General features: G+C 35.7%; 1 protein-coding gene across 1 annotated transcript in view; it reads left to right on the plus strand.

Moving 5' to 3' along the window:
• AGMO (alkylglycerol monooxygenase) overlaps positions 1-3,791 on the plus strand; it is a 371,907-nt gene extending 368,116 nt beyond the window's left edge. Inside the window, exons 13-14 of the mRNA XM_058296924.2 lie at positions 3,104-3,183; positions 3,363-3,791. Coding sequence (XP_058152907.1) covers positions 3,104-3,178 — 75 coding nt within the window. The 3' untranslated portion in view covers positions 3,179-3,183; positions 3,363-3,791. The remainder of the gene's footprint in view (positions 1-3,103; positions 3,184-3,362) is intronic.
• Positions 3,792-12,907: the final 9,116 nt, after the last annotated feature.

Genomic DNA, 12,907 nt, shown 5'->3' on the forward strand with positions numbered 1-12,907 from the left:
ACCATTTATATGAAAAAGTCACAGAAACCTAGCAGTTAGTGACTCAAAAATATCACCAGGAAAATCCAAATTATTACTATTAAAGAGCAAATGGATTCATTCCTGACAGTCACGTTCATTGAATTGACTTCCCAGGATGTAGAGTTTGAATTTCTGGGGAATACTAAGTAAACGTAAAATAGCATCCTACCTCTGATATTTCCTAATTTTGTGAATGATTGGTAAACTACAAACATTTAGGCTTTCCATTGCCTCCTCAGCAAACTGGATACCAATCCTCAAAAGTTTATGAGAATTCCACATTCTAATGTAGAAAAGGCACCTAGGACAATCCTTAATCAACTGTGGGATACAGCAAACATAAACTGAATATGAATCTGATCCCTGTGCTTCATCAGTTTTCAGTTGATTCGGAGGGATTATACGTAGGGGCTTGGAAAAAACAACAGAGAAATAAAGTAAAATTTCAACCTTTATAACATTGGCATTTTTTTTGGTAAGAAATGATATTTTAGATAATTAGCAAGGGGAGGGATTTTGTTAATGATGGTTCCCTAAAGGAAATATGGCTTGAATTACAGTTTCAAAGGTGGAAAATTTATCTGTGATGTGGTGGATTAACAGCAAAGGTATGAACTAAAATTGCAATCGTTTTCACTATCTTTTTTAAGGAAGAATATCATAATACTTCTGGGGTCCTAGGTGGATATATGGGTACTCTGGAGGTCAGGGACAAAGGGAAAGGGGAATTATGACATCCTGGCAAAATTTTAGATACAGTATAGGAGGTTTCACTGAAAGCATCTCTCTGGCCTTCTCCCATTGAGAGCATATCGGCGACCGTAGAAACCAGATTCAAAATCAATGGAAACGTCTATTCAGATTCCAGTGTCTTGAACAATGCAAGGTATCAATTACATGTTGAATGAATATTATGAAATCAAATTCAGCTATTTCATTGATTTTATAGATTTGCTGTTTCTGTTACTTGTGCTAAGCTCTCTTCTCAGCTTATCCTCTGTCAACGTTAACCCATCTCCATAGACAAATGCAACTCAGCTCGCAAGTCTAGGGACTTTCACAAATACTTCTTGATCTTGGTATTATTTTACCTGGCACCGTCAGAAGTGATCCCATGAGGTCATTTCTCTGACTTACATTCAAAATAAACAAAATCAGCCTCAGTCCTTAAATATAATAGATTGTATTTGAAATCTGAAGTAACTCCAAAATGCTAATATTATTCTTGACTTCTGCTTCAATATAATTGCTGGCTTTGATTTTAGTATTTTTTCATATGGTATATATTATAGGCTGAAAGAGGAGCATGGATTTGAAGAAAACTATCAGACTCTACAATGTGATAGATAATGGTTCTCTTGAAAGACCCAGAAGGTTCATATGAAACTAAACAACCTCCCTATGCTATCTAAATATAAATATTTAAGGGTTTTATCCCTTTTTTTTCCATATTCATTCTTTAAGATTAAATTCACCAGAGTTCAGGGTATTTTCTGTGAATTAATGGCTGGTCTCAGTAATGACACTTCACCTCAGTTCATCATTTCAGAATGCTCCCATGCTTCAATCTAATTGCTTATATGTTCTTCCTTTGCTTTCAGAAATAATTATATTCTTCCTGGGGAGAGATGACCTATTGTGCTTTAGTAATTTTGTGAGATTTGCATACTAAGAAAAAAATAGGAAAAATGCTTTACAAACCTATCTCAATTACTGTTGTTGTGAGGCATCACTTTCTTTCATCATCATTCTAATTCTCCTGAAATGGGGATCATGAAGGCAATCCTGCAGCTTAATTATTAATCCAGAGATAAGAGCAATGAGAGTTGACTTAGGAAATACCTAATGTTAAAGAGACTATGATGAGTGCCTGGATTTCAACTCCAAAGTGGTAGGTGGCATGTGCATTACAGCACATGGTATTTAGTTGAAGCACTGTGAAGAATTCTGCAATCATAAATTGTTACTGAAGATGGCTAGGTAATCCATCTTGCTAGGGTTATTAGAAATCAAAAAGTTTGTTTGGCTAATTTTTAGTGATTTGTTTGTGGATGTGCGGGCTTATCTGAGTGCGAGAGTACATTAACTGAACTATTTAAGGCTGCTTATTATGATTTTGTTAATGATTTCCATTTAAAAGAGCATTCTGCAGTTAAATTTTTCTATCTGGTAACATCAAAAGACTGGGAAGATATGTTAGCAGGAGTGTTTAGAATTTAACTCATGTTGGTTAAAGTTCATGGTAGGCACGATCACTTTGCTCAGAGAGGAATGGTTCTTTAACAATATTTTTATTTCTTTTTTTCCAAAGACTTTTTAAACTACATAAACAATGAGGTCATTTAATATACTACATAAAACACTTAGTATGCCCAACTGCCAAAAAAAAGTTTGATTTAATTCAATACCTTTTTTTTAAAAGATTTATTTATTTATTTATTTCTCTCCCCTCCCTCCCCCACCCCGGTTGTCTGTTCTCTGTATCTATTTGCTGCATCTTCTTTGTCCACTTCTGTTGTTGTCAGTGGCACAGGAATCTGTGTTCTCTTGCTGTGTCAGCTCTCCGTGTGTGCAGCACCATTCCTGGGCAGGCTGCACTTTCTTTCACGCTGGGCGGCTCTCCTTACAGGGTGCACTCCTTGCGTGTGGGGCTCCCCTAAGTGGGGAACACCCCTGCGTGGCAGAGCGCTCCTTGTTCGCATCAGCACTGCGCATGGGCCAGCTCCACACGGGTCAAGGAGGCCCGGGGTTTGGACCGCGGACCTCCCATGTGGTAGACGGGCTCCCTAACCACTGCGCCAGCCAAGTTCGCCGCCCCGTACCTAACTTATAGAGCCCCATCCCTAGAAACAACACTGACTGGTGAATATTAAAAACAACAACACAGAAACAAAACTTTTTACTCCCACTCCTGTGTTTACATAACATGTTTAAGTTCAGTTGGCTAATGTGAATAATTTAACTTCTAAAAGTTTTGTATTCATTTTCCACTAGAAAGCTATTAATGCAGTCAAATGAATGGATTAATTTTTTGATTCACATTTATTATTTTTCCTATCTGTTTTATTGTTGTATTTTTCAGATTTTTTTTTCTACCTGCATTGCTTTCTGGGGAGTAAGAAGCATCCAACAACTTGCCTCCAGTCCTTGGAAATAACTTAAGTATGTACACAATTCTCTTGTCATCAGTTGTTCACAACCATAAAATCTTATTAATGAAATGTCTATATGGGTCATTTCTTTAATGAAAGCTAAATGTACTTATTTACTATTGTTTGCTTTTTCAAAATGTATTATGTTCCATTCAAGTGAGTTGCATTTACTTTCCTCTCTTGTTACAGTTGAAAACGAACCATTTCAAATATAATGATGCTGTATTCATTAGTAGCATCTAAGCCAATGAATATGGGAAGAAGAGGGATGGAGAAAACTTAAAAACTGTAAATTGAATGAAGATTACCTTTGCATTGACAACTTTTCCTTTGATATTTGCAATAATTGTGCTTAGATATATATTCATAGCTATAAAAATGTATTGCATTAGAGGTCTACCTAAGGCTGTATTTAATTTTGCAAATCACATACCCTAAGGAGCTACAAGAAGACGTGACTCAAATGAAAGAATGAGTTTACCAGCAGATTAATTTGTGATACGTATGACTATATTTGGTCAACTTCTTTTGTCACATTGAAGACCATGCATTGTGTTGTTTGAAATTGTAACAATAATGTTAGTAAAATTCTCTAAATAAATGTGGCCAAATGTTGTGAAGCCATTTTTCTTTGAGACTGTATAATTTCGCCAAGTTTGTCTCACAGAAGGGAGCTAATAGGGATAAGCAGGATAAGGTTCAAAAGAGGATGGTGGAAAATCATTGAAAAATTTTTTCTCCCTTTATTCCAATAATTGTTAGATTTAAAACTACAATTCAAGTAATCAAATGTATAAGCACTAAAACAATTAATGCTGTCATTCATTGATCTTTGCCTATATATTTATTACTGGGTTAACGAGACCTGATCTGTAACTGACCTCATTTTTTTAAAATATGTCATTTGAGCTTGGAACAGAGAAAAATATGGAACTATTAAAAGAATCAGACTGCAGGTGTCTATGGGGACAATGATGCAAGACTGAAATATTTATTTTTTTCAAATGGGAACATCAGAGAAAGACTACATTTAACATGTTGGAAAAATTAACAAATTGTATCTCAAATGTCAGAAGTCAGGGTTTGGCTTTGCTTCATTCATCTTTTTATACTTCTTAATCTAACACAGAGTTGGACCAAGTATTTAAGCCCATAACAAATGCTAAACCCTACTTTTCTCCCTTACCGTTGATTTTTGCTGAACTTTGCATGTGTTGATCACGTTAAATCATAGAGCCCTCTGCTGGCTTGAATGTGCTAAACTCATAGTATAAAAATTCTCAAGGTCCTCATTCCTACATCCTAAAGAATCTTCATTCTGTAATAGGTCACATAATTCAGCAATGGCAAAGAAAAGAGACTTTTTACAACACTTTAAACAGCTTTTTGGGATGTCAGAAAGTTTAACATTTTCTCCATAAATTTTTATAAATATGTATATATATTTAAATATATGGGAATTTATTGGAGCTGCCTAACATGAGTTTAGTAATAGATATAAAGAATTCAAAAATAAGAAAAAAATGCTTTTATGGTAAAGTTCCATTTTTATTAGTAACCTCAAACTTATGCATTCTCTTTTTAATCTATCAGCCTCCCTTACTGTGATTTTGAATGGCTTTCTTTTAAAAATAGACACTTCCAAGTAGCAAATTTCCAGGCCTTTGAAAAAATGGAAGTGCTTCCTAGCTAGATAGTTTTCCCAAGGCTTCTGTGTTTTAACCAGGACATCTTATTCTTCACCTTCAACCTTGCTAATTTTCCAGTTTTCTCTTTCAGAGCTCTAATATATGATGACAGACCATATAACTATTAATGTTGTAAATTGATCTTGAGTGATGCTGTGTGATTTATGCTTACTTCTGACTGGAAGGACTTTAACTCGATTCCTCTCAAGAGGCAAAGGACTGAAAATAGGACTCCAACTACCCAGCACTTCAAGTGAAGAGATACAAAATGACTTTGTAAATAATTATGAAGATATTCAGTTTTGTTAATCTACCAGAAAGATGACAAGAAGTGCAGTTGTTTATTGAGTAGAAGTCTATTAACACAATTTCACTTAGCTTTCCAAATCCTATGAATTAGATGCAAAGTATCATAAATCTGTTGGCTTTTACGAAGGGTATTTATATGGGGGTAAAAGCTTACAGTTACAAGGGCCTAAAGAGTCCAACTCAAGGTACCATAAGAGGTACATTCTCACCCAAATCAGCTGTCATGTGTTGAAGCAAAATGGCAGCCAATCTCTGCCTGCCTGGTCTCTCCTTCCTTCTTCCTCCTAAGGCTCTGTGATTCCAGCTTCTTCTGATCTCATCTGTTGGCTGGCATAGGGCTCATTTCCCTTTGGGTCTTTTCTGCTCAGCTGCTCTCTTCTCTTAAGCTGCAACCTGTCAGGCAAATGGCTCATTTCTCTTCCAGGGGCTTTAGCTGTTTGAGCCTTCTCCTTTTCACATGGCAGAACTGAAATGACTAAATTCTCTCCTCTTTTGTGTGTCTTCTTGAGTAGAGTCCATTTATATCAACACTGAGTCACACCCTACTGATGTGGTCGAATCAAAACCCTATCTTAACAGGTAATTTAATCAAGGACATCTCAAGTGAATCTAATACAATCAAAGGGGATCACACCCAGAGAAACAGACTATAATAGTTTACAGATATGGGTTCAGAAATAATCTCCAACTGCCACAGGTACTGTTAACACCATTTTGCGGATAAGAACACTGAGTCAGAGAGATATTGAGTAACTTGTTTAGGCCCATGAAGCATAGTAGGAAGCCAAAAGAAAATTTAAACCCTCTTGATTATAACATCAAAGGCCATGATGTTTCTGCATTCCTTTATATCACATATGCATGGCAAAGGAATTTAGAAGTTTAGACACAGGAGTTTAAATTCAGTGTACTTCCCATTCAATGTCATGCTCCAAGGTAAACATAAAGTTCACATGTTAAGTATTTTAGTTATAAGATTAGTTGACAAAGTATATGATTCAGAACTTCTAATCTTTCTAAGAGTGGGGATGCCCTAGGTTTATTTAAGGAATGCCATATATCTGAAAGAAGTCCATTCCTGTACTTGCCCTATTAATTTTCTCAAGATTAACCATTCTTTTACAAGCCATTGCTTTACAAGCAGGAAGTGATGATTTATTCTTGGGGGTTAAATCATCTTTTTTGGAATCCCAAAGCTTGTAATTCCATTGAAGGCATTATTTCCAACCATTCTAGGTGCTCCCGAATACATCAGTCATAAGAGCATCTCTTTGGTGTGTTCTCCCTTCTTTAGCAGCCATACATCCAAAATTCTAACTTGTGTAGATGTACCTTACAAAAAGCTAGAAAAAGTAGTCTTGTCTTCATGCTTCAGGATTACCTATGAATCTTTTTAAGAATGCACACACCTGGTATGAACCTTGGAATTCTGATTTAGTAAATCTGAAGTGATGCCAGAGAATCTGTATTCTTAAAATATGTCAATGATACAATACAGAGGCCACAAGCGTAATACAGAGTGAAAGAAAACCTCTTTAGGCCCTTCTCAAGAGTTTCAGAAATATGCAGGAAAGATGCACAATGTAAAGGAATGTTATTTCTATAGAAAAGATTTTAACTAAGAGAAAAGAGGTGATGCTGATTAAATAAGCATTGATATTTAGATATTCTATCCAAGGAAAAGTACCAGTTTAACATGGCATTATTTGTCATATATTTTTTAACTAAACTGGGCTGAAATTTTAAAAGCTAGGTAAGCATCAATGAGATGGGGAATGGAGGGAGATGGAGCAGCAAGACTTGGCCAAAAAATTGTCACTGAAAGTCCTGTTTGCTTTTTTTTCCCCTTTTTTCATTTTTAATAAAATATCATTATTAAAAACTGTATTACAATATACTAGGTTGTTTGGTAAACCCCCAATTTTGTACTTCCAGCATCTGCCAGGGTGTCTCTTTTTTTTTTTCAGTAGGATAAAACCTGTATTTGCAGTGAAGAGAATTCTCACCACAAAGCTAAATATGAATGATGTTCATATATAATATTTTATCTTTTCTTTCCACCCTTTCCAGGCACAATTCAACTAAAATCTTCCTTTCAGAGACAGCAAACAGCATGCATTTTACCTCACTAGTATAATGTTATGTGCCTAAACAGTCAATGGTTAAGACTGGCTAGTTCTTTCTAGACAGGAGGTGGTAAGAGACCATCAAACAATCCCGTTCCTGCCAGACATGTAGTGCAGTAGGAAGCCTTGCTGTGGCTTGTGCTGTAATCTGAAAGATGCCCCAAATCACCCAACTGCAAATTAACATCATGCCAAAAACTGACAAATCCATGTTTAGTAATATGTTAAGTACTGATGATTTTTAAGAAAACTCATGATAAATGTATAATGTCAATCTATACTGTCACAGAGTGGGAGGAGGCTTAGTAATACCACTGATTACATGAAAAGCGGAAATAAATCAGCTGAAGAAGCACAAGCACCTATCTCTAAAATCTGTAATTTTAAGAAAACTCTGATCAAAGGTGACAATGTAACACATGCAAATGTAGAGCTTATGTACCCTGAAGTTTGATTTTATTTAGATAAAAAATTCTTCTAATTTCTCTTATTTAACTATTACAAGTATTCCTGTGCATAAATAGAAAGTAAAACAGTAGCTATTAATGTGTTGGCTCTATTAGCCAAAGAACTTTGCAGTCAGTTAAATACAGTTCTATTTCAGTTTCATCCGATTCTCCAAATGGAAAATAGTAAATACCAAGAGTAGGGCAATGTTTGCATCCAACTCATGGGATCAGAGTAAATTTTATAAGTCCACTCTTCCAAATGTGAAACATCTGATACTGGTGTATTATTTTTAAAATTCAACGTTGAACATAAAATTATAATTTAGGGTTTTTTGGTGATATTACAATACAAATTTTAGTGAAGTAAAGTGTAATGATAAAAGCAATGTTCTTTCTAGATTAATAAACCTATGATGGAAAAATAGCTTTAAATTGTTTGTGTTATATATATAAATAAGCATGCTATCCAAAGAGCCATAGTTACCAAAATTAAAATATTTTACATATACAAAGTGATAAATTATTAGAAAATTGTTTATTATAAAGATGATGTTAAATACAAAAGGATACATCAACATGGCAGTATGCTTTGCTGCCAGACATCAAACAGACTTTAGAATTTGTGAACCTTTGAAGGATAATTCCATAAACCATCCTCTGCCCTTCAATAGAATTGAACTTTTTGGTAAAGTCTGTTAAACTAAACTTGGTTTCATCTTATTCAAGATTGGCTGAAAATCTTTAGTCAAAAATCAATGAATGACAATTATGGAAATGTAAATCAAAACCACAAATGAGATACCCCTCATACCAACTAGAATGACAATTATTAGTAAATAAATAATAAATAAAAACTGAAAATAAGCGTTGGGGAAGACGCAGAGAAATAGGAACTTGAGTGCATTGTTGTGGCAATATGCAAAGTGTAGCCACTGTGGAAAACAATAGGGTGGTTTTACAAAAAGTTAAATATAGAATTACTCTATAACCCAGCAATTCCACTCCTGGGTACATACCCAAAGGGAGCAAAAACTGGGTCTTAAACAAATACTTGTACACCAATGTTCATGGAAATATTATTCATAATTGCCAAGATATAGAAACAACTGACATGACCAACAGCAAATAAACGGATGAACAAAATTAGGTATAGTCATACAACAGAATATTATTTGGCCATAAAAACGAATGACGTTCTGATGCACGCTGCAACATGGATGAGCCTTACAACACATGCTGAGTGAAATAAACAAGGCATATAACGACATATATTTTCTGATGTAACATATGCAATCTCTTAAAATAGCAAATCTGGAGAGACTGAAAGTAGATTAGAGGTCTCCAGGGGATCACTTGAGTGGGGAAAGGGGCATTTTTTGCTTTGTGTGAACAGAGTGTTTTTTAAAAAGAATGCAATAGCATATACAACAAATTTGGGGAAACCCTAAAAAGCCTTTCTGGCAGTGTGAAAATATAAAAAAAATACCTTGAAATGAAGAAGACAATGCCAGGCAAATAATTGTGTGCTAAGTGAATATCTAGATGCCAAGTATCTGATATACCTTCCAGGGTTACAAAAATAATGCAATACCACAGTGTAACTGGAAAACAAATAGATGTCTGTGTTTTATTAGATGTAGAAAAGGGAGGGGAACATTTTAAAAGAATGCATTTAAGCAGTACATATATAATACAATGGGCAGATTTCAAAACAAAGGAACTTAAGACAGCATCAGAACCTCCGTGATAATAATGTATTAACTTACATTTCTTAATTCTTTGTATTTTATTGTGGACTTATTCTGACTTTTACATAAACCATGAAGAGATAGAAGAGGTTTTATTATTCAAAATTATAGATGAAAAATATTGACTTTCTAGGATGTTAACCGACTTGTCCAAGGGCATAAAATTGGTAAAGAATTGTGAGGAATGGTAAGCCCCAATATTCATCTCTAGATTGGGGTCTGGGATAATGTAGGCCCTTGGGAGATGTATTCTGGTATCTGCAAAAATAAATAGTTACCCAGGAAGCTTCTTTACACCTTAAAATCCAAAAATCTCTTTTAGAGAAGGAGGTTTATATATCCTCTAATATTTAGCAAGAGATCTTATCCCCTGGTAGTATTTCTGGTTAATTGTAGCTTAATTTAGAATGTGTGATCACTGATCCTAGAGTGAACCGAAACTTTCTTTTCCATGTTTCTTTTCTCTTTTTTTTTTTTTAATATGAAAGTTATCTAACATTGTCCATATAATATCTGGGATCACATTTAGACTATTGAATAATAGCTTTCTCTCCAAAGAAATGCCTTCAGATAGTTAATACATATGGTTAGTAATTCATGAACTGAGTCTTTTAGAGGGAAAACTGCATGGATAGAGGAATACAGAGCAGAACCTATGTTTGGATTCTCAGGCCAGTTTAGCCACTTTTTAGCTGTGTTACCTGGAATGGAAATAGAAAGTGGCAGATTGGTCTTCAGAGAAGAGGCCTTGTATTCAATTCTGGTCATGTGTGATCTCAGGATTTTTTGTCTAAAAAAAATGCAAGGATGGAGTCAGACCATGTCTACAGTTATCTGCACTTTCATTTTCTAATAAAAGTACTTCGAAGCAGTAAAACTACATTTCTTTTAAAGTTATGATCTAATTTGGATTTTTCCTGTTTTATTTTTAACTGCCTTTTAAAAAAAGATACATAGATCACAAAAACTGTTACATTAAAAAATATGAGGTTCCCATATACCCCACACTCCACCCCTCCCCCACTCCTCCCACATCAACCACCTCTTTCATCAGTGTGGGATATTCATTGCATTTGGTGAATACATTTTGGAGCACTGCTGCACTGCATGGATTATAGCTTACATTGTAGTTTACACTCTCCCCCAGTCCATTCAGTAGGTTATGGCAGGATATATAATGTCCAGCATCTGTCCCTGCAATATAATTTAGGACAATTCCAAGTCCTGAAAATGCCCCCACATCACACCTCTTCTTCCCTCTCCCTGCCCTCAGCAACTATGGTGGCCACTGTCTCCACATCAATGATACAATTTCTTCCATTGCTAGAGTCACAAAAGTTCTATAGTAGAATATCAGTAAGTCCACTCTTGTCCATATTTTATTCCTCCATCCTGTGGACCCTGGGATGGTGACATCCACTCCATCTCTAAATTGAGAGGGGGCTTATATCCCACATGACTGAAGGATGCAATTCTCCTGCTTGCAGTTGTAGGCCCTCTTGGTTCCCTGGTGTGGTGGTTGACCTTCTTCACCTCCCTGTTAGCTGACCTGGGTAAGTCCAATGAACTGGTGAGTAGGTGTTACAACTCTGCTGAGGCTCAGGTCCCAGCTGGCACATGGACAGTCCAGATATTCAAATCTCCTGAGTATAAACCAACTCCAGTGCCAACCACAGGTTCAGTAAAAGTAACAGAAGAGGCATGTGTACAAAGGTCACATCTGAGTCCAACTTCATCACACTTAGGAGCAAAAATCCAAAGTAGGGCCCACTGACAAGGCTCTGAACTCCAGAGCCATCTGCCATGACCATAGAACCTGTGTATGTATTAAATAATTTATATTGGCATGCCTCTTTAATTAGTCTGAATTAGTGGAGCTTTATTTTATAGTATGTTTATTAGACTCAGTCAAGTTGATGGGAACAACCTTTTAAGAAGATAAGGGAACTAAGAAAAGACAATAAAGAAAATATCCTTCCATTTAAGAAACTTAGAGAAATTTGCAAATTCTATTTCTTATTGTTCAGGTGTGCTTCCCTTTCTAATATCTATTATCTTTTCTTTCATCCCTGTACTTTATTCTGTTACTTCAATTTCTTACCCCTTCTTTATCCTTTCTACAACAGTTAAGTTAAAGATATTTTATACCTTCTGTGTACTTTTTTTGGCTATTGCTTTTGACTTAGTAGTTGATAAAATAATTATTTGGCCTAGAGAGAGAGAAAAATCTCAGGTAGTCACTTAAAGAACACTTTCTCTGAAAGAAAAATAAACCAAACCTGTTCTCCATATATAGCCTTTGGAAACTTTGAGTACATGGGCTATACAAACACCTCAGGAAATTCAGGTCATCTGACACACGCGGGTATGGGCAGCCCTATGTAGCTGGGGGAAAGTCCCGGAACATAAGAGGAAATTGCTTACTCTAAGTACTAGGAAAAAATTCAAGTTCTAATTTTATTATTAAATGTGAAGGGTAAACAACATTTATTTAAGATTGTATGATTGCATTACATAGATGTAACTATATTAGCTTTAAAATGCCACAAAATATTGCTTTTCCTATTGTCACTTCTCTGTACTGAAATACGTATGACAGGCACAGATCAACTATAAAAATTAGCTTTCTTTGGATATCTTGATAATTTCAATTCTCTGCCAACATTCTCTGTGTTGTGGAGAGTCGGGAAGTATGGTGGATATTGCTGATAGGAGAGAGAATGTTGGCCCTTAACACTTTAATGGTCGAAAAATTCAGCCAGCAGTGATTATCTCCAATGGTTTAGTTCCCTTCAAGGTGTAAAATGGAATAGAGGCTTTGAAAATGAAGAGAGCTCTGCTTTTCATACGTCATTGGGGAAAAATATCCTAAGGAGGTATCAAAATCAGTTGGCACCTTCTCTCATTTAGGAGATCTTTCAAACTCCTATTTATAAATCTCATTAGTAATCAGATCAGTTTACTCTGCCAGGTCCTACCACTCCACGGATTACTCCCCTAATTCCTTAAAGGCATCAGATTGTGACTTATTGTCCTTCTCACCAATACTACTTTATCATAATTCATTAATTCCATATCCACACTCACACAGCTGCTCTTTCTGATACAATTGCATCTCAGTACCTATACCTTCCTGCCCCAGTGATTGTGTTCTCCACTTTACCAATAACCTGCAATTCTGCCATAGCCTCAACTTCAAACATGCCACTCTCTTAACATTACATTCGCTCTTTCCAGCTCACTTCCTTTGGTACTCCACCTCCAACATTTGCCCCACTGCAGCCTTCTCACCACCTTCAGATGGTCTCTTTCATCGTCCCATACTTATGCTTACTTCTGTGGCAGTTTAAGATTATTATATGGATCCCCAAAAGAGAAAGATTAAGTTTGTAAATGAATCTATCTAGTCTTCTG

This window comes from Dasypus novemcinctus, chromosome 5, assembly GCF_030445035.2.
Source record: "Dasypus novemcinctus isolate mDasNov1 chromosome 5, mDasNov1.1.hap2, whole genome shotgun sequence".
NCBI classification, from domain to species: Eukaryota; Metazoa; Chordata; class Mammalia; order Cingulata; family Dasypodidae; genus Dasypus; species Dasypus novemcinctus.